Consider the following 23,578-nt stretch of genomic DNA (forward strand, 5'->3'; position numbering starts at 1 on the left):
GGGTCACAAAGAGTTGGACACAACTGAGCAACTCAACAATAACCACCACCTAAAGGTGGGTGCTCCATTTCACATGTAAGTCCACTCTGGCATCTCTGTGCAGCATGGACTGACAGGGTCTCGGGGGTGCAGAGAGCCCAGCTGGACGGGAAGCGTAGAGGTCCATGAGAGAGCTGATGCCGGCTTTCATTATGGTGGTTGTCATGGAGATGAAGAGACGTAAGGAGACAAGGGACACAGCACCAGGAGTGAGAATCAATAGGATAAGGTGGGGGCTACATGCTATTCTGAGACAGGTAGGTTTTAGGAATAGCTCCCCAGTGTCTGAACTGAGCAAGCTGCTGGTTGAGCTGCTGTTTAGTAAACTGTGGACACCGAGGGAAGAAACAGATCTGGGTCTGTGTGCCCCAGGACATGCTCATATGGAACACATAAGTGACATCAAGTTCTGGTTAAATACAGGACTGCAGCTCTGCGGAGAGGGCTCCAGTTCAAATGCAGAATGTGACTTGGCAGGTCTGGGGTGAGGCGGGAGCCCACCATTCCTAACCTGCTCCCTGGGGACTGGAGCTCACATTCTGCAGCTGCAGGAAACCTTCACCTGCATGGAAGCCTGGAAAAGTTCCCCCAGTTCCACCCTGAAGCCGGGATACTGGATACAGTCAGTGACACCTGTGTCCACTCTGTGTCCCTCCTGAGTCCCTGATCATCAGCTACTCACGGGGCTGCGACCCTGCCCTGCCTGCACCTCCGGACCCACCACAGACAGTTCAGCTCCGATTCCTCTCTCATTTGCTTCAACCTAGGAATCAGACCTGGGTCTCCTACATTGCAGGCAGATTCTTTACCATCTGAGCCACTGGGGAAGCTCCAAAGATGGTTTTTATGTCTGACTCTTTGTGACCCCATGGACTGTATGTAGCCCTCCAGACTCTTCTGTTCATGGAATTCTCCAGGTAAGAATACTGGAGTGGATTGCCATTCCCTTCTCCAGGGGATCTCCCCGACCCAGGGATTGACCCTGTGGCTCCTGCATTGCAGGTGGATTCTTTACTGTCTGAGCTATCAGGGAAGCCCAACTTCAACAATCCTGCAATACAAATCCACCCTCTGCGTTTTCAAGATCTACACACCCGTCTCTGTCTGTTGAAGGCCCCCTCAGGGTCAGGAGAAGACTGTCCCCGTGAATGCAGTCTGGTCCCTTGTTTCCATGGCCCGTGCTGGCTCTGCCAAGGAAGCAAGGATGCACACACATAGACGGAGGCCAGAAGAGGAGGTGTGGGCAATAAGTCTCTAAGGAGTAGTAGCAGAAAAGGATTTATTCCAGCTGCCTGAGCTGCAGGCCCCTGCTCCCTGCAGCTGAGCCCCGACAGTGCCACAGCCGTGCAGTTAACCGTGATGTCCCATTACCCAGGTCCAAACACAGATCTGCAACAGCCTGCTGGCCCAAGCAGCTCTCGGTTAAACTAAGTAGATATATCTGTGTGTGTGTGCACAAATACACATACATGCATACACATGCACATGGTTTAAAACATTAAATCTGAATATCCTTTGTCTCTACGCGATAGTAAATAAAGGCATTTGGTGTTTGGAAATGCAATAAAACAAGGCATGTTGTACACTTCTCTAAGAGAAGAGAGACTGCTCTTCTTGAGCAGCCATCTGCCCCTCCGAGTCTCTGCTTGCTGCACTGCAGTGGGTGAACGCGTCTGTGCCCTGTACTCGACACTGCTCTGTGATGTAACTCGTCTCCCAGCCAGGCTGTAAGGTCCCGTCCCTGGCCCCCGGCTCCCAGAATGGTCCCTTCTACCCGACTGAGCTCAGTGAATCAAAGATGCCAATTACATGGAAGGAAGGGCCGGCCTCTTCTGTTGTTAGTATCTTAACTTTACCTGACACCACTGCAGTAGGCAGAAGATGGTCTCAGTAACGTCACAGCCTAACTCCTATAACCTATGAAAATGCTCCTGTACATCACAGGAGGGACACTGAAGGTGTGACCAAGTGAAGGACTCCGAGACAGCAGAGATCGTCCTATCCTGGGTTATCCTGTGGGCCCATGATAACCAGACGTCCCAGGCAGAAATGTCAGAGGGAGGGATGGAGGTGATACCTGCTGACTTTATATTGTTTAATATTTAGAAGCTTTATATTTAAACAGATTTTACAATGAAAACTACAATATATATTCATTTTTGCATAGAAATAGGATAGAGTTATCAACAATAGAATTTTAATTTGTATTTATTTATTTTTAATTGGAGGATAATTGCTTTACAATATTGCATTAGTTTCTGCCACACATCCACATGAATCAGCCATATGTATACATACCTCTGAGCTTCCCTAGTGGCTCAAATGGTAAAGAATCTGCCTGCAATGCAGGAGATGCAGGGTTAATCCTTGGGTCAGAAAGATCCCCTGGAGAAGGGAATGGCAACCCACTCCAGTATTCTTGCTTGGAGAATCCCGTGGACAGAGAAGCCTGGAGGGCTACAGTCCATGAGGTCACAAAGAGTTGGACATGACTGAGCAACTATACACGACATGACATACATATGTCCCCTCCCTCTTGAGCCTCCCTCTCACCTCCCAAACCATCCTATCCCTCTAGGTCATCACAGGGCACCAGGTTTGAGTTCCCTTCATCATACAGCAAATTCCCACTAGCTATCTAATTTTGCATATGATGATATACATGTTTCGATGCTACTCTATTTGTCCTGCCTGCTGACTTTAAAGGCGAAGAAAAGCACCAAGAGCCAAGGAATAGAAACTGACAAAGACTGGGAACTGGACTCCTCAGAGCTCCCTGAAGGGAGATGGCCTTGCTGAAACCTCCGCTCTAGCCCAGCAACACAGGGAAATATAATGTGCCAGTTTGTGTCACTTTAAGCCACTGAGTTTGCAGTAATTTGTTACAGCAGCAATGGAAAGATAACACAACTTCATTTGAAAATAAATTAACCCGAGTGAGACTCCACCCACGCCCTGCTTGGAGAAGATCTCCCTTTCCCCGAGTCTATCACAAGGAACGACACAGATTCTGTAACAAGGTGGGAGCTGTATTCGCCACCCTGCCTAATCAGTTTATTCTGGGGTGTCTTCATTTAGTTCTTTATTTTTGAGAGATATTCTTCCAGGGGTAAAAATAGAGTAAAGCAGGATGTGAGAGAAAGAGACAACGCTCAGCATAATTAGCCAAGTGTCAGTATTAGCGAGGGCATTTGGGATGTCAGCGTGGCAGCTGGTCAGAAAAGGCACACTTCTGTTCAGAGCAACAGCAGACACCGTGTCTCCTTCGAAGCTAAGATGCAGCCACAGACTCTCTGGTTTGCTCCGAAGGCAGTGACAGCACCATCTAGACAGCACCATCCGACGAAGCCTGGGGAATGAGTCTTCACTATCACAGCAGGCAAGCAGCCTCACAATTTCTGAGTAAATGCAAAGCTTTGAATGAGGTGATAGAGTATAGGGAATGGAGGGCCTTCCACTAACTTGGTCAAAAGTCCATTAACTCTTGAAAAAAAAAAACACAAAAAGCATGATCTGAAAGCATACATGCTCCCCAGGGTTCACTGCAGCACTGCTCACAAGAGCCAAGCCATAGAAGCAACCTAAATGTCCATCGACAGAGGGATGGATAAAGAAGATGTGGCACAAATATACAATGGAATGATAGCCATTAAAAAGAATGAAATAGTACCATTTGCAGCAACATGGATAGACCTAGAGACTGTCACACTGAGTGAAATAAGTCAGACAGAGAAGGAGAAATATCATAGGGCATCCCTTATCTGTGGAATCTAAAAAGAAATGATACAAATAAACTTATATACAACACAGAAAGAGACTCAGAGACTTAGAGAATGAACTCATGGTTGCCAGGGGGAAGGGATAGTTAGGGAGTTTGGGATGGGCATGTACACGCTGCTATCTTTAAAACGGATAACCAATAAGGACTGTGCAGCACATGGAACTCTGCTCAATGTCATGTGGCAGCCTGCTTGGGAGGGGGGTTTGGGGAAGAATAGATACATGTATATGTATGGCTGAGTCCCTTCACTGTTCACCTGAAATTACCACAACATTGTTAATTGGCTATACCCCAGTACAAAATGAAAAGTTTAAAAAAAGCCCATTAACCCTTGAAACACAAACAGCATCCAGCCTCTGTGTATGCAGGCACGTGCACTCTGCAGCTTCGTCGTCTACAGCAGACACTCAAAGAGATGCATGATCCCGAAACAAGGGTTCAGAACAACCAGTGCTCCTTCATCGTCATATTTTATTTAAGAGGTTCCACACAGACAGTGTTCTGTGGAGAAGCTGTGAAATGTGCTATTTCTATTCTCCCGAGCTCGTGACTCAGCTGGCGCCTCCAGCCAAACAGTCACACGGCAGGATCTTGGCAGATCCTGCAGGTCAGGCTGGGGGATGAGCAGGTGAGGGTACCCGGGAGCGTGGCAGTGGCTCCAGCCCAGTGGGCCAGCTCCCTGCCACCACAGTTCTTCACGCTGCCAGGAAGGTTTCTGTGCTAGATACACTGACTTCCATAAAAAATGTGCAAGGTAAGTCTCCACACAGTTCTTGGAAAATACACCAGCAGCGGCAGAGACACTGACTCTGGGAAAGAATATACATCATGGGGTGGCAGGGGCAGAGAGACTGACTACCTTTACTCTGAAAATTGAATTAATGACTGATAATCCACTGATGGGTTTTCCTGATGGCTCAGTGGTAAAGAATCCACCTGCCAGTGCAGGAGATGCAAGTTTCAATTCCTGGGTTGGGAAGATCCCCTGGAGAAGGAAATAGTAACCCACTCCAGTATTCTTGCCTGGGAAATCCCATGGACAGTGGAGCCTGGTGGGTTACAGTCCAAGGGGTCACAAAGCGTTGGACATGACTTAGCAACTAAAAAACAACAATCCATTGCTATTAAGAAACATGCATTTAAGTCTAGAAAGTGTTGATCCATGGCACCATCTCTTCTACCTCCTTGACTGACTGTATAAAACTTACCTAAAACTAGATTGAAAATTAAATACCGATTTGGTTTTCTTTACAGATCAAATATCTGAAAAAATAAGGTGGGGGTCTAAAACAGATTATACTAAAGGTAACAACTCAGTGAGTTCATCTCACCGTCCAATCAGCACGGCGGATCTATTAAGACAGGACCTGGCAAATACAGTTGCCAGGCTAAACAGGGTTGGCACCCATTCTGTGCATGCCAGTGGCTGAAAATGGTTTTTACATTTTTAAACTGCTAAAAAAAAAAGAAGAAGACCATCTGATGACACGTATAAGAATTGGAATTGTCCACAAATAAAGTTTTCTAGGGACCCAGCCACACTCACAGCTTCCAGGTAGTTCATGGCTGCTTTTGTGCTAAACCACAGAGCCAGCGGCTGCGCCAGAGCTACACAGCCCCCAGGGCTGAGTCACTGTCTGCCCTGCACAGGTGGAGATGCCGAGCTACAGAGGAAGAGCTCAGGTTGTAGATCTGGGCTACCTGGTCCTCATCTGCTCTACCACATAGAGACCCTGTAGCCTCGGGGGAGTCGCCCGAGCCACCTGCGCTGGTTCCTCCCCGAGGCTCCCTTGTGGGGTGGCTGCATGGACGAGGAGAGGAAGAGCCCGCATGGGACGCCACACCCGAGGGAGCAGCACAGCAGTTACCATCGATCGCTGTTTGTTGTGACTGTGGTCGCACGGATGTACCCACTTCAACTCTTCCGGAAATCACGGCTGACACTAATTAATATTGTCACCTACTCGGAAAATTATCTTTTCATTAATGGGTCATAATATTTTTGAAAGTTGTCCCAGTCTCCTTCCCAAATGAAGATGGTGATCAATCACCGCAGTACCATAATGGCCATTAATTAGAAGTTTAGCTCAAAGGACTGTCATTTTAAACGGGGTATCTTGTTTTAGCCTCGTATTTCAAAACCGTTTTCAAAAATGCATCCTTGTTGGAGACACTGCCAAGTGACAGGACGAACTCCAGACTCTGCTCCCTCTCTGACAGATAATTACACCAGGACCCGTGGGGGTCAGGCGACTTCCTCGAGCGCTGGCAAGCCTTAATTACATCGAGCACTCACAGGCTTGTGCTTGGACTTTCGCTTTGCACGAGTCCACCCGCAGGTGTTTTCAAACAAAAAGCTTTAAACTTATTGGTCTGACCTAAAATTCAAACCAGCTTCGAGTCCTACACATAAACCACTTACCCCGACAATTCCTCTTGGCTATGATACTCTTGTTTCATTTAGAAATGCCACAAATACATAATCCAGTTAATGCATTAAATATGAAAAGACTTGCTGAAGAGACTCAATTTATTAATGATTCAGTAGAAGTTCCTAAAACATCTATTTGGAATTCATCTATAATTCATTTCACAGCTTAGCAGCGCTTCCCACGGGGCAAATACTTATCAAATATTACTCTTTTTTAAATTCTCTGTTTTAAGTTTATTTGTAGAATACATTTTTTTCCCCCAAATTAAGGCTAAACTTCCTAAAAGCATCCATCCGTCTATTGTAATTTAATGTACAATTCCTGATAAGGGGACAGTAATGGGTTTTCAGATATAACAGAGTACAGTGTGCAACCAAACAAAAGAACAGTTATTAACCATAATAGTTGGCTGTAAACTGAACGCGACACACACTGAGTACATCATAAATATTTATTAGAGAGTAACCATGGTAATTAATATACACCGTAATCCACAGCAACCCACTCCAGTATTCTTGTCTGGAGATTCCCATGGACAGAGGAGCCTGGCGTTCTATAGTCCATGGGGTTGCAAAGAGTCAGACACAGCTGAAGCGACTTAGCGCTCAGCACACATATAATCAAGAAGTAGCATCTTAAAGTCTTACCATTGTAAGAAAAACTTCACAGCTCACCTACCAATGAACCACACACAACTGAAATTTTCAGTATGAAAATCAGAATACCTGGCCTGACTAGTCCTGGCAGAGTGTAGAATATCTTCACACAGACTGCCATGGTCCTACTCTCCAACACTGACAATGATGCTCCTTAATTTCAATGGCTCATCATAGCTCTTAAGTAAGAGCTAAAATGAGAGCAAAACATCTAAGTGTACACTAGCTGTCTAATTACCTAAGTGTAAAGAATCTGCCTGCAGTGCAGCAGACCTGGGTTCTATCCCTGGATCAGGAAGATCCCTTGGAGAAGGGCATGGCAACCACTCTAGTATTCTTGCCTGGAGAATCCCCATGGACAGAGGAGCCTGATGGACTACAGTCCATGCGGTCGCAAAGAGTCGGACACGACTGACTGTCTAAGCACACAGTCTAAGCAGACTGTCTAAGACACTCTGGTCGACTTCAGTTCTCCATGCCGACTATAAAGAAGAAATAACACCTACCTAGAAGGGCTGTTGTGTGACTAGACTTACGGTGGTGATGCTTGCAGAACATAAACAAATCTTGAATCATATGGTGCACCTAAAACTCATATTGATACAACGCTACACGTCAACTATATCTCAATAAAAAAATTAACAAGAGTTGTTGTGAAGATAAAGATGAGATACACGACATACCTAACTAGGTACCTGGAACAAACCCCATATTCAGCACCTGGGTCTTCTTATTCTACTAGGACTGTGTCTCTGACACTGGAGACCAACAGCATCACATCCACTACTGTGACCACCGTTACTACAGCCACAGAGCAACCACTGCTGCAGCCCACCCCTCTCGGCCAAGATGCAAGTGGTCACAGGTCATAATCCAGACTCTCGGGATCTAAACACATAAGGCCCAATAGGATAAGTACAAAATAAACAGAATAGATAGGAACAAATGTTGGCAAGGATGTAGAGAGGTTCCTTGGACCTTTGTGAGAGGTTCCAATGAGAATGTGACATGGTGCAGCCACTTTGGAGAACAATTTTAAACAGAGAAATACCATGCTGCTGCTGCTGCTAAGTTGCTTCAGTTATGTCCGACTCTGTGTGACCCCATAGACGGCAGCCCACCAGGCTCCCCCGTCCCTGAGATTCTCTAGGCAAGAACGCTGGAGTGGGTTGTCATTTCCTTCTCCAGTGCGTGAAAGTGAAAAGTGAAAGTGAAGTCACTCAGTCGTGTCCAACTCTTAGCGACCCCATGGACTGGCAGCCCACCAGGCTCCTCCATCCATGGGATTTTCCAGGCAAGAGTGCTGGAGTGGGGTGCCATTGCCTTCTCCAAATACCATAAGATCCAGCAATTCCACTCCTAGATGTGTACCTGAGTGAAGTGAAAGCATGCACGCACACAAAAACACACCCAGATGTTCACAGCAGCATTATTACAATAGCCAAAAGGGAAACAACCCAAACGTCTATCAGTGATGAATGAACAAAACGTGATACATCCATACAAGGGAATACTGTTCAGAAACAAAAAAGGATAAAACACTGATTCATGCTACAACTTGGATGAAACCTTCAAAACGTTACAGCAAGTGAAAGAGGCCAGACACACAGGGTCATATATTACATCGTTCCAGCTGCTGTGAGGATACACTAGTGCATAAAAAGCCCTGAGAAAAGTGTCTGGCATCATCATCACCATCAGTATTAAGACTGGGCCCACGGTACATCACACGTTCTCTGCCAGCATCTCCAGGGATTCCGGGAAGACTTGCTGTTTTGTTCCCCAGGGAGCCTGGGCTCATCTCCTCTCCCTCTACAGCTGGTGATGACTTCCATGAGGCCCAGGGCTCCTGGGAGAGCGGCCCAGAGCACCTGCACTGACCAGTAACCATGGTGGTGGCCACTGAGGCCCTAGAAAGAGCCGGGCACAGCGAGGCTCCTTATCCCGATGCTTATAGCAAACCTCCCCGGCGGCACTACGGGCCACTGCTCTCCAGAGGGGGGAAATGTAAATAGGTCAGGTAACCACGAAGTTACTAACTTGGTTAAACAGGAGTCAGAGCTGGAAAGAAACCCCACCAGGGTGACCTAGGGAGCTTTCCTGTGCAGAAGGCCACCTTAGATTTCCTGGCAGCTGGGCTCAAGGGGAGAGTGCTCTGTGACTGACACACTGGACTCCCATTCAAATAGGAGGGTTTTAGGGTACACTCCATGCCACTGAGCACCCCTGCACTCACCCATTCATTCACACGTACACTCAGCATCCATCCTGCGAGGGACAAAGACAGTCCTTAAGGATATTGACTTCAAAAGAGAAGATTACGGAACAATAGGATCAACACATTCATAAAGGCACAGATGGATGCATCAGGCCAAGAGAAGATAGGGAAAGCAACTAATTTCCCTACTTGGAAAGAGTCTCACCCTCCACCTTTAATCGCCTTGAACAAGAATTCAGAGGAAAAACCTGATGCTCATTTTCAACGCCCTGTATCTTTGGGAACACTGCTGAATAGGATCTGAAGCCATGCTTCTGAGTCTTCTCTGTAATCTGCTTCTATTCAGACAACTGGGCCAGCCCCCAGGCCATCTCCTCCCCTCCACCTCCGGGGGCAGGAGGAGCATGTACCCAACTGCGGGCCTGCCTGGGGAGGAGACAAGGGACGGGCCGTGACAGCACGTGCTGCAGGAGGTCAGAGGCTCCTTGGGGGACCTCAAATTCTCCACAAGCCCCAAGACATGTATGTCATTTCAAGATGGATATATTCTGGCAGACCTAAGGGTGTGTGGAAGCAATTCACCGCAGATTTTCTAAAGCCCCATGTCACATCTTAATTTAGCCCTAAAATCCTAAAGGGATTTCCATTCTGCCCACAGCCATGGAGGTAACATTAGGGTTCTAATCTCGTCAGAAGTACCAGATACTTTTCAACTTTTTTTCCACTAATAAAGGACAAAGGAACTTCCATGAAAGAGAAAGAAGACATATGAAATATTTCTTTGGAAGGATCAGCGAAATCATAAGAGATTTTAAAAGTTCAATGCTGAGATAGTAAATAAAGAAGTATACTAAATTTACTTTAGGAGCTAAAGGTTTTCATATGGTATTTTCAAATGATATTTCAAAAGGTAATACTAATCCAATGTGATCACACAATAAGCTTGTAAATATGCTCAATTGGATACTATTGTATTATGTATCTTAGGAATCACAAGAAAATAATCTGTCAATTAAAATTCTAAATAACATGTGATGTACTATCAAGATTAAGCTTTTCCTAGAAATGTAGTGATTTTATAATGAAAGTTAAGTAAGAATATAAAGAAAAAAATTGATGCTCATTTTCAGTAATGAAACATTACTGAATTTATAATTATGAGATCCAAAGATCATTTCTACAGTAAGCGCTATAATAAGAGTAAACAATAGAAAGCCACAAATAAGAACTTAATATGCTTAAAATGAAATGTAAACATTAATAACAATGTATGTGGGATAGAACATCTATAACATATTCCTGAATAGCATTTAGCACAGTTATTGTTTTCACTTGTCAGAAAAATAAAGGACATTGCCAATATCTGCTCTTGATAACCCATGGCCAAGCCAAATACTCATCTCTATATTTTACTAAAATATATATATACTGATTATTCTCTATGAGATGAATTAGAAGTTATTTTCAAATTAGGCATAGAGCAAATAAGATTTCTTTTCAATTATATCCAACTGTATATCCAACTTAAATACATCTTTATTAATAAAGCCTATAAATATTCATTGACTTCAATTTTTTATTAATATGAAAATAAACTGTGCTTGTATGGAAAATGAATTTTGAACTGTCATATGCTGTAGAAGATTTATTGAATTCCACAGTTGCTTTCAGCTGTCTGTATAAAAAAAATGAAAGGCTTTCACTTAAGGATAATTTAATTTTGAAGATGTGTATATTTAAAAAAAACACACACAGATGTCACAACAAGGATGGTATAGAAATCTGTGAATCGATTTTCACTTCAACATCAAACTTTTTGTTTGACTAGTAGAGAACAAGGAGGTAATCATTCTTAAGCTGCTTAATGACAACAGTTCCAAGAAAACTCTGATGATACCAACAAAAAGAAGCTTTTTTTTTAAAGGAACAAAATTTATGACATCTAAGCAGCAAGTGCAAACAAAGATGTGTGAGAGCCTTCAGAAAATCAGTTGTGTCTAATCTGTAGAATCCTCTTCCACACATGTCAGCTGAGACACGAGACCAGAGACACAAGACCAGCAATGAACTCAGACCAAGTTCAATCCTCCTTCTGAGACAAGAACTTAGAGCCTCTGAAGCCAGCCTCACAGGAGACACAGGGAAAACGCCAGTAAAATATCACACTAATGTAAACGTGTACCTTTTTCCTTTGGTCGTCAAAATCCATAATTGCAACAAGCAAATTCACCTGGGGTTTCGCTTACCCACATCTTCCGGTTTCACATTCAGGAGAAAACCATGGTGCATTGCTGTGATGTTACAAGAGGGACAAGTCATGAGAAATCCAACAATTCAGACGTGTTGCTAACATTTTCTAAAACACGACTGTTCTACTTTTGCATCAGATATTTAATACAACTGTAGTTCTAAGAACACACAGACATTTTATGCATATTATTAATATTTTACCCAGGTTTCACAAAAGCCTGTAAGAGTTAAAAGAATGTTTTGGTTATTTTCAAGATATTTAAAAGACAAAGACAGATTAAATGATAAATTCATTAATAATCACAGGGTTCAAAAAAAGGATCTTATTATAATTTATCCACTGGCTTAGATGCTTTCATTTTTTTCTAAAATTAACCTTATAACTTAAGAAATTAGAAAAGATAAATATATGATCCTTTATATCTAAATTTAAAACAGGTAAAAGCTGCCATAATTATAACAGTTAAGCTGTTTTAAAATCATACCACAATGTAATTTAAAGCCACAGCCTGTGTTTCTCTTATTTCATCTTTAATATAACCATGTTAGACTGTATTAACTTAAAGTTTCTTTCCAGTCTTAAAATGCTGGGAACCAGGAGTCTACAAAGATGGTCACTCAAGGAATATTAAAGAAAATGGAGTGGGGGAAAATGCCCTGGAGCTTACCAAATCAGGGAAACAGAAAATTCACCAAAAAATCAGTCAAAAGACAACTCGGCCAGTGTTTAAGACGTGGCAAAAAGGTTCACTCTGAAAGCTATAAGTGTTCTTTGACTTGCTTGAAAATGAAAGTGTATTGGGTTTCTCAAGTTTAGAAATAGCAGCAGGAAAATAAAACCTCTGATAATTCATGACTTACAAAACAGTTGAATATTTCTCCAATACCTGGTTTGTTACTCTACAGCTTCTATAAAAACATATTTCTCTCTAAGATCCATTATCATGTCTACTGAATGGAGGATACTGACTACAGTTTACTCTCTGATCCTTGAAAATCTTTCTTTTCTCCCTGAGGTCTGTGCTGATAATAAACATAATTGTTTCAGATGCCAAAGACATACAGCTTAAGGTGAACCCGTAACAACCCTGTGACAGAGCCTGGGGGTTGCCCTTTTGACCAGATCTTTTTGTAATTTTACTTTCTTGTAATTTTCTTCTTGGAAAAATAAAATGAAGCTTTGACATAAAGCAAGAAGGAATGTGAGACTACAAGCAACTGGTACTTTTACTTGCTGAATGTTTTGCTGTACATAAAACTCTTTCTAGTACACTAGAACTTCCAGCCCTCTTAATTTGAGTATCCCTCTTCCTCCTAACTGGACCTATTATAATCAACTGCTTTTTAAAAAACGAAATAGCATTTTGTTTTAAATCCCTTTTGATCTTGAGAAGACGTCCAGTAAAAAAAAATAATAATAATATGGAGAAGCTCACTATAGAAAATTCTGATTAAAGATGAGCCAGGGAGCCCTGAGGACACAGAGTTGGAAGGGAATAGAGCTTGAAAACCACTGGTTTAGAACATAAATATCCCTAACTATGCTATCAGTGCACTTTCTTTATACTTGGTTTAATTCTGGAATAAATGTATAAGTACAAATTTGAACTTTACAAGTTGGTATTCTAACAAATTGCTAAAAGCAATATTCCATCAAAATGTGTGAAAAGGTGTTCCCTCAAAATGGGTGAACAGCTAACACACAGGGACTACATATGATCCACCTATATTATTCTGGCATCACTGACTGTCCAGCAGTCCCTGAGATGAAAAGGTCAAAGTTCCCACTCGGTGGACAGACAGGACCAGAAATGAGGGGCTCAGCATCAGAGGTTGATGGGGCTTTCAAAGCACTTCGAGGAGGAAAGTGGTCACCTACATTTGTGTACAGAAACAATAGTAAATAAGTCACCTCCACTTTAGTATTTTTAACTAAAAGCAAGAGTTAAAAAACATAAAGAAGGCTGAGAGCCACAGAACTGATGCTTTTGAATTGTGGTACTGGAGAGGACTCCTGAGAGTCGCTTGGACAGCAAGATCAAACCATTCAGTCCTAAAGGAACTCGACTCTGAATATTCATTGGAAAGACTGACGCTGAAGCTGAAGCTCCAGTACTTTGGCCACCAGATGTGAAGAGCCAGCTCATTGGAAAAGACCCTGATGGTGGGAAACACTGAGGGCAGGAGGAGAAGGAGGGGACCGAGGATGAGATGGTTGGATGGCATCACTGACTCAATGAACATGAGTTTGAGCAAACTCCAGGAGATAGTAAAGGACAAGGAAGCGTGGCATGCTGCAGTCCATGGGGTCACAAAGAGTTGGACAGGACTTACCAACTGAATAACAACAACAATTTAATAGCCCCATTAAGAATGGACGGAGAAGGCGATGGCACCCCACTCTAGTACTCTTGCCTGGAAAATCCCATGGATGGAGGAGCCTGGTGGGCTACAGTCCATGGGGTCGAGAAGAGTCAGACACGACTGAGCGACTTCACTTTCACTTTTCACTTTCCTGCATTGGAGAAGGAAATGGCAACCCACTCCAGTGTTCTTGCCTGGAGAATCCCAGGGATGGGGGAGCCAGGTGGGCTGCCGTCTATGGGGTCACACAGAGTCGGACACGACTGAAGCGACTCAGCAGCAGCAGCAGCAAGAATGGAAGTCTATGATAACCTCTGAGTAGGCTGTTTTGCTTGCCTTCATGCTCACGAGCAGTCATTCACTGGTCCACGCGTTGATTCCACAAGGTCAAGCAGGTGGACCAGGGTGCAAAGGTGGTGTGAGTAAGTGGCCCGGCCAGCTCACTCCAGGAGGCTCCTCAGAAGTTTGAAAAGACTCACAATCACTGTCTGACCTCAAACTGTGAATTGATTTTTCCAGTTCTTCCAATTATTCTGCATCGATTAGGGTTTTATTCTCATAACTAAAGGTTTGGAATTACAATTTCCAAAGTTTACTATTTCTCATTATAATTTTAAAATATACATTGGTTTAACATTTCTGCAGCTGCATTTACCTTTATAGCTCGTATTTTAAAAAACTGTCCAAACTCATTCCTTGCTACTTGGGCCTCCACATTTCTGCACAAGATCTGAATCTGCCCCTTGAGCACTGAGGCTCCTCAGCCAGCTCCAGGTTCCCCACCTGGGAGGACCCCCAGGGGACCTGACCAGCGCATTCAGGGAGGGTAATGGCAACAAATGAGACCTGCAAGTGGTGGGGTGAGGAACGCTTGGTGAGCAGGCATCCAGTGCTGCTCTGGCCCCGAAGACAGACCCAGCAGCTGAGGCCAGAGGAACAGCCCCACTCGCTTTACATGATCAATCAGTTCAGTTCAGTCACTCAGTCGTGTCCGACTCTTTGTGACCCCATGGACCGCAGCACGCCAGGCTTCCCTGTCCATCATCAACTCCTGGAGTTTACTTAAACTCATGTCCATCGAGTTAGTGATGCCATCCAACCATCTCATCCTCTGTTGTCCCCTTCTCCTCCCACCTTCAATCTTTCCTAGCATCAGGGTCTTTTCCAATGAGTCAGTTCTTCACATCAGGTGGCCAAAGTATTGGAGCTTCAGCTTCAGTCCTTCCAATGAATACTCAGGACTGATTTCCTTTAGGATGGACTGGTTGGATCTCCTTGCAGTCCAAGGGACTCTCAAGAGTCTTCTCCAACACCACAGTTCAAAAGCATCAATTCTTCAGCATTCAGCCTTCTTTATAGTCCAACTCTCACGTCCATACATGACCACTGGAAAAACCATAGCTTTGACTAGACAGACCTTTGTTGGCAAAGTAATGTCTCTGCTTTTTAAAATTCTGTCTATGTTGGTCATAGCTTTTCTTTCAAGGAGCAAGCGTTTTTTTAATTTCATGGTTGCAGTCACCATCTGCAGTGATTTTGCTGCTGTTAAGTCGCTTTAGTCGTGTCTGACTCTGTGAGACCCCATAGATGGCAGCCCACCAGCCTCCCCTTCCCTGGGATTCTCCAGGCAAGAACACTGGAGTGGGTTGCCATTTCCTTCTCCAATGCAGGAAAGTGAAAAGTGAAAGGGAAGTCGCTCAGTCGTGTCCAACTCTTTGCGACCCCATGGACTGCAGCCTACCAGGCTCCTCCATCCATGGGATTTTCCAGGCAAGAGTACTGGAGTGGGGTGATTTGTAAGCCCCCCAAAATAAAGTTTCTCACTGTTTTCATTATTTCCCCATCTATTTGCCATGAAGTGATAGGACCAGATACATGATCAATATGTGAAAATAAAAGACTGTGATTGTGTTAAGTGATTCTTAAGTATTAACTGCCTCTGTGTGACTCTCCAGAAATGAGCTGTGCATGTGCAAAAAAGAAAACACATGCATGAATTCTATTTTCCCTGTTCAATGAACCCAAAGAACAGAGTGTCTTCCAGCCATGAAAGCCTTGCAAATGACACCCATTCCCCCCTCTCCTCTTCCTGCCTGGACCTGAGTCCTGCCAGGCTCATGGGCGGAGGCAGAGGAACAGAGGAAGGGGCAGGGTACAGATCCGGTCACATGGCTAAATTCATACTTGAAACAAGAAAAAAAAAAAAAAATACAGGGAACAACAACAGCCTTCACCCTCTTCACTTACGGCCAAGAGAAGCGTGTCTACCTGGCTTCTGCTTATGTATGGTGTGCTCCACCCACATGAGTTCACTGGAAGCTGAGCCAGTAATGATTCTGGTGCATCACTGTGTCCTAATGGTGCCTCAGAATCCCACTGGTACTTCCAGGCAGCACTCCAGCCTGGACGGAGCCCAGACGAGGCGTCTGATGTGTGGTGTTCGCAGGAGGCAGGCATGACACACCCCAGCTTGCCACGTAAGAAGACCAGCTGAGCAGTGAGATGGGTTCCAGGCTTTGCTCACAACAACATCCTCTATCACTTTCCCCAGGAACAACAGTCTAATGAGAAGAGAACTGGGATCATGAATAAATAACACAAGTCCTTACATTCCTAACCTTCTGGTCTGGGTAATCTGTTCCATGGAGGCAAGACAACAGTAATTATACCACAAGCCAATTTCAGAACCCAAAATCATAGGTGTCCCAGGACAAGCAATTCTCAAGTAATAGACAACAGTCTTTTTAATAACAAGCAATAAACAGGGATCTTCTGAGTCGTACTGAGAAGGTTCAATAAGAACAGACAGAATATTGACCATAAATACATGCTGGAAGGACTTAAGAGTCCTCTTCCTCTATTAATAACTCCTCATTTTGTCGATGAGGAAAGAGAGACCTGGTACTCTGGCTGACATGTCAAAAGCAGGACGACTAATAAGCAAAGCTGGAGCCCAGGTATCCTGACCTGCAATTTACAGAGATCAAGATCTCCAGGGAGCTGCTCTGAGGCCCAGTGATGCTCCAAGACTGCTGGGCACTGAGACAGGAGCAAGCACCTGTGCCAGCAAGCAATGGGGGCTAGACCACCAGCACCAGGGAAGCCAGACTGGGTTCTGCCATCATTTTAAGAGGCTGGGTTCTCTAGGAAAGCCCCTCAGACACTACTTCTTGCTCTGATTCAGGTCATGCTCATGAGGCAGAGCAGGGACTTCATATGTCTAGGCCTCCCAATGGTAGAGACCGAGAAAAGCCACCACTGACTGGGAACGAGAAGATGAAAACAGATGTACACAATATTAACCCATTTTTATAGCGCAGGCAGTGATTTTATAAAGGACATGGGCTCATGAACATATGCATGTTCGAGTGTGCATGACTGTGTATATGCAATGGTATGGGAATTAGCAAAAAATGCATAGCATGGAATGGCTAATTGCTCATCTCCCTCTTGGGGAAACAGATGAACTGCACTCCTTTTACTTCTGTGCATTTAAATGCTGATACGTAATTGCGTTCTGGCCAATGCATGTGCACAGAAACGATGCAAGAAGCCACTTCTGAGTCTGGCCCCAAAGCCCTCTCATGTGTGACCATCAGCCCTCTTCCCGTTCTCAGGTCTGAGAAAAAAAGATTCCCAAGGACCCAGGGGATAGTAATTAAATGGAGCAGAACTGACTCCTATCAACCATGACTGTACTTTGACAGGAGCAAGAAATCCATTCTTAATGTATTACGGCACTAACATTTTATAGAATGGTCTGATATGCTAGTTAGCTCATGAAAATTAGCATGGAGGAATTACCTCCACCTGCTATTTACTAGAAGAGAGTAACTTGGGTATAAGGAGAAATGAATGTAATAATACAGTATAAACACATGTATATTATACAAAAACTTTAATGAAACTAGTACAAGAACATAAAGCTACAATGAAAACAGGTAAAAAGCCAAAAGCAGATGCGAATTGGCAACAAAGATTCCTGGAAATGGGAAAGGAAATTAGTGAATGAAAACTGATTAATATCTAGTAATTGAGGATGCCAAACATAAATCTATTACAGAGAAATGCCAGTATGGAGCAGGTTAATTTACCTTGTACAAACCTGGAAAGTAGATTAAGGGCTTGACTATAAGGCCTAAAACCCTAAAAACTCCTAGAAGAAAACAGGCAATAAGCTCCTGATAGTGGTGATGACTTCCGGGATTTGATACAAAAAGCAAAGGCAATGAAAACAAAAAGAAATGAGTGGGACTACATTAGACTAAAAGGCTTCTGCACAGAAAAGAAAATCATCAACAAAATGAAAAAGCAACCTACTGAGTAGGAGAAAATGTTTGCAAATTATGTTATCTGATAAGAGGTTATATATAAAGAATTGATACAACTCAATAGAAAAAAACAGGCAAACAAATTTAAAATCTTCACATAAAATCTGTGTCTATATTTTGAGATATCTGGTCTTGTTCCATTTTTTTCTTTTTAATATCTGAATTTTCTTATATCGTTGGAAGAAAAGAAAATATATGAAGGGCAATCTATAAATATTTACTCAAAGCTTAAAAATTACCTCCATATTCTGCAATATAATAATTCCACTAACAACAACCACAAAATAATAACAAACTTAAAAAAGTTTTATTTAGATTTTTAAAAATATTTAAAATTAAAAAAAAAATTTAAGCAATAAACATATAACTATTTTTATAAAAGCATGTCTTCTATTGTTATTTAAGAACTAGACAAAATTAATGTACAATACAAAAATAAAGTGCAGTATACTCACATATAGACAAGGATGCAGTCATTAATAACCAGGTTATCAAGGACTATTTAAAGAAAGGGAATATGTTCAAATTATATCTTCAAGTAAGTGGGGGGAAAGGCTACAAAAACAGTATGAACAATAAGATGACTATTCTAATGTTTCAGTTCAGTTCAGTTCAGTCACTCAGTCTTGTTCAACTCTTTGCGACCCCATGAACCGCAGCACGCTAGGACTCCCTGTCCATCACCAACTCCCGGAGTCCACCCAAACCCATGTCCAATCGAGTCAATGATGCCATCCAACCATCTCATCCTCTGTCATCCCCTTCTCCTCCTGCCCTCAATCTTTCCCAGCATCAGGGTCTTTTCAAATGAGTCAGCTCTTTGCACCAGGTGGCCAAAATATTGGAGTTTCAACCTCAGCATCAGTCCTTCCAATGAACACCCAGGACTGATTTCCTTTAGGATGGACTGATTGGATCTCCTTGCAGTCCAAGGGACTCTCAAGAGTCTTCTCCAACACCACGGCTCAAAAGCATCAATTCTTTGGCACTCAGCTTTCTCCACAGTCCAACTCTCACATCCATACATGACCACAGGAAAAACCATAGCCTTGACTAGATGGACCTTTGTTAGCAAACTAATGTCTCTGCTTTTGAATATGCTATCTAGATTGCTCATAACTTTCCTTCCAAGGAGTAAGCGTCTTTTAATTTCACAGCTGCAATCACCATGTGCAATGATTTTGGAGCCCAGAAAAATAAAAATAGTAAAGTCAGCCACTGTTTCCACTGTTTCCCCATCTATCTGCCATGAAGTGATGGGACCGGATGCCATGATCTTAGTTTACTGAATGTTGAGCTTTAAGCCAACTTTTTCACTCTCCTCTTTAACTTTCATCAAGAGGCTCTTTAGTTCTTTGCTTTCTGCCATAAGGGTGGTGTCATCTGCATATCTGAGGTTATTGATATTTCTCCTGGCAATCTTGATTCCAGCTTGTGGTTTCTCCAGCCCAGCATTTCTCATGATGTACTCTGCATATAAGTTAAATAAGCAGGGTGACAATATACAGCTTTGACATATACCTTTTCCTATTTGGAACCAGTCTGTTGTTCCATGTCCAGTTCTAACTGTTGCTTCCTGACCTGCATACAGGTTTCTCAAGAGGCAGGTCAGGTGGTCTGGTATGCCTATCTCTTGTTTAAATTACATATTGTTGTTGTTGGTTAGTTGCTAAGTTGTATCCAACTCTTTGCAACCTATGGACTGTAGCCCGCCAGGCTTCTCTGTCCATGGAATTCTTCAGGCAAGAATACTGGAGTGGGTTGCCATTTTCTCTTCCAGGGGATCTTCCCAACCCAGGGATCAAATCTGTATCTTCTGTGTCTCCTGCATTATAGGTGGATTTTTTACCAGCTGAGCCATAGGGGAAGCCCCAATTTGGCCTATTATTGCAAAATAAATGCTCCACCATGGTTACATCAGTGTTTGACTATAAACTCCTCACTTTGGCTTTTAAAGGTCTTTCATAAAAAGACCTCAATCTACCCATCCCACTAATTCCTCATTAATATTCCAAAACCGAAGTGAAACCCATCTTGAACTGCTGACTTCCAGAATAATAAGACAGGAAATCTGTACTGCTTCAGCTCACTAACTTCATGGTAATTTGTTACAAAGTAGTACACAGGAACACACAGCAAGTGTCATCAAGGATGTGGCGAAGCTGTGGCACTCACACACCACTTGTTGTTTAGTCGTGTCTGACTCTTTGCGACCCCGTGGACTGTAGTCCCCCAGGGCTCCATGGGATTTCCCACTACTTGTGGGAATTTTAAAAAGTGCAGCCTCCTGTGGTTAAAAAGTCAGTAAGTAATTAAGTTTTAAGTCGCTCAGTCGTGTCCGACTCTTTGCGACCCCGTGGACTGTAGCCCACCAGGCTTCTCTGTCCGTGGGATTCTCCAGGCAAGAATACTGGAGTGGGTTGCCATTTCCTTCTCCACAGTAAGTAATTACTTACTCACTATTCAGTAAGGCAAATGTAGAATTACTATATGACCCCAATTTCAATGCTATGTATAAACCCTAGAAAACACGTTCAAGCAAAAACGCATACACAAATATTCACAGCAGCACTATTTGAAGGAGTCAAAAAGCGAAACCAGCTCAAATGCCCATCAACTGATAAACTGAATATGCAAACTGTGGTTTATCTACGCAAAGAATATTATTAGAAACTAAAAAGAAACAATGCACTCCGATGCATGCAGCAATGTGGATGAACTCTAAGATCATTAAGCTAAGTGAAAGGAGTCAGACACCAGAGGCCACAGCTCATGTGATTCTATTTACATGAAATATTCAGAATGGGTGAGACAGGAAGTAGACTGATGTTCTCCGAATGCTGCAGAATCGGAGGGTTGGGGATAAGAGCTAAGTGGCCCAAGTGATGAAAACATTCTAAAACTGACTGTGGTGATGGCTGTACAATTGTGTAAATATATTTAAAACCCTGGATTTTATAAATGGATGAATTGTACAGCATGTGAATTAGATCTTGATAATGTTTTTACACAAATATATATAGATCCCTTTCTTTTATTCTTACTAGGTTCTCTCCCTTCTACGCGCTTCCCTGGTGGCTCAGACGGTAAAGAATCTGCCTGCAATGCAGGAGACCTGGGTTCAGTCCCTGGGTTGGGAAGATCCCCTGGAGTAGGGAATGGCAAAGCACTCCAGTATCCTTGCCTGGAGAATCTGGCAGGCTACAGTCCATGGGGTTGCAAAGGGTTGCACAACTGAGCAACTAATCAAAAATCTAGAATCAATAATGGATTATAACAAGGTTGCAGGATACAAGGTTAATATATAGAAATTCAATTGCTTTCCTATACACTGGCAAAGAACAAGTGAAATTTGAAATTAAAAACATAGTACTGTATACATTAGCATCCAAAGTAATAAAATAGCTATAAAATTTAGCCAAATATATATAAGATCTACATAAGAAAAGCTATAAAATAAAATAAAAGCTATAAAATGCCACTGAAATAAATCAGAGAACTAAGTAAGTGGAGAGATTCTGTTTCTGTAATGAGGAAACAGATAAATAACAAGAAATGAGTTCCTATGTCAGTGTTCAGCCACTAAGTTGGCTTGGTGAAAGAATCTGGCAAGTCTGAGCTCTCATTATCAATTTTCACTTTTTAGGTTTCTGCATTTCTTACATTTAACTCCAAAGTGAAGTATATTTAATAACCTTGTTGTTGACGTTGTGCAGTCGCTAAATCGTATCCGACTTTTTGCCAGGCTTCCCTGTCCTTCACTACCTCCCAGATTTGCTCAGGCTCACGTCCGTTGACTAGGTGATGCCATCCAACCATCTCGTTCTCTGCCGTCCTCTTTTGCTCCTGCCCTCAGTCTTTCCCAGCTTCAGGGTCTTTTCTAATGAAGTCTGCTGTTTGCATCAGGTGGTCAAAGTCAGTTAATGAATTAACATTAGTTATAAGTTAAGTTACCTAAGTGGAAATAAATAGTTTTAAATGTTGGTTCATGGCAATGCTTCTCATTTCGTTGGATAAAAAACAGTACCAACTTTTTAAACAGCTGCCTAATATGTCTTTATAAACACAGTCCATTTGTATTATGAGGAAGGATCTGCAGATTCCCAACCTCTGGGTCCCTCAAGGGTTAACAGAATCTTCTACAGTATCCTTATGACACCCTTTGTATTGAAATGTGGTTTGCATAAACAAAAATAAAATGGGCATTGCCACTCAGGTAGAGATGGCTTCAGAGAACTCAATCAGCCCACTCATCTTGGGGTTCTAACAGAGTTCTTCCATGATCCCAACACCAACCAACTGGCTGGACCTAAAGGACGATTGACATCATACCTGCAGAAACAGGATTCTATTTTAGATCCCGTATTAACACTGGAGAAAGAATCCAAGAGTAGTGATCATTCTGGATGTTAAAAGACACATGGAAAATATTACTGCACAGCTAAAATATTTTACAGCCTAAGAAAATCAGAAGTAATTTTAGGATTCTATTTTGTCAGCTGAGTGGCCAAACTTCTTTTACATAACCTTCTTGAAATTTAAAAATATTTCTTTAAAAAGTGTTTGACTAGGACCTGAACTGCCAGTGATCTCCCCAAAGAGTGAATATTTTAATAAACCTTTCCTACCACTTCTTGCCAGCAGCAAGAAAATATTAATAGGTCAGTCCAAATTTTAATAGGACAGACCGAACTTCATATGCCTACAATTTCCTCCCTCTTTCTTTTCCAGGGGCACAGACTATTCTACCTAAGACACATACAGAAATGAAGCTATACTCTGCTTAATTCAAAGATGAAAACTGCCCCCCTCCCAGAGACATGCAGGTGAAGAACCACAGCCTCAGGTGGGGATCTGTTGATTATTCAGGATATATACTCTGAAGAAAGGCCACAAAAATTATTTTTGCCATGCCCTCTTCCATATTTCAGATTTTCACCCCAAAAATCCTTTTAACTCCTGCAATGTTAGTTTAATGGCATGGCAAGCATACATTTTCTCTGCTCCCCGTAGGCTTTCAAATTATTCTCTCTAGTCTCCCCGAATCTTTCCTTTTAAAAATATGACAGTCTGAGTTCAACATTTTTCAGGAAAAAAAAATACTGTAAGTTCTTAAGTTTCTCTTCACAAAAATGCTTCCCTTACAAACTAGACATGATATGGTGCAGTGCTCTGAACTGGTCACATTATTTCAGATGAGACCTCATTAGGCAACCTCTCAGAGACGGAGAAACAGTTTCTCAGGCTCTTTAATTCAACAGTTCACAAGCAAGAGAAGGTAGTGACAAGTCAGCCTCGAAATTCCTGATGTTCGTTACTATAAGAACAGCAAGAACAGCGACTTGGCTGAAACTGTTCAGTGGTGGAGTGAACATAAATTCTTAACAGCAAACACGAACACATGGAAATACAACGCATGTCGGTGTCTCACTAATAATCGTAACTATCATCCCAATTGTCAAAATGCACTTGCAAGCAATTTCCAACAATATCTGCTATGGTCTCCA

At 42.7% G+C, this 23,578-nt stretch overlaps 1 protein-coding gene across 1 annotated transcript in view; it reads right to left on the bottom strand.

Annotated features, from left to right (window-relative positions):
• Positions 1-23,578, bottom strand: part of L3MBTL4 (L3MBTL histone methyl-lysine binding protein 4) — a 155,397-nt gene that overhangs the window by 103,598 nt on the left and 28,221 nt on the right. Inside the window, 6 exon segments of the mRNA XM_070778597.1 lie at positions 11,309-11,349; positions 11,352-11,417; positions 17,835-17,845; positions 22,322-22,380; positions 22,594-22,598; positions 23,486-23,576. Coding sequence (XP_070634698.1) covers positions 11,309-11,349; positions 11,352-11,417; positions 17,835-17,845; positions 22,322-22,380; positions 22,594-22,598; positions 23,486-23,576 — 273 coding nt within the window.

The sequence above is a fragment of the Bos indicus genome, chromosome 24 (assembly GCF_029378745.1).
Source record: "Bos indicus isolate NIAB-ARS_2022 breed Sahiwal x Tharparkar chromosome 24, NIAB-ARS_B.indTharparkar_mat_pri_1.0, whole genome shotgun sequence".
In the NCBI taxonomy this organism is placed as follows: Eukaryota; Metazoa; Chordata; class Mammalia; order Artiodactyla; family Bovidae; genus Bos; species Bos indicus.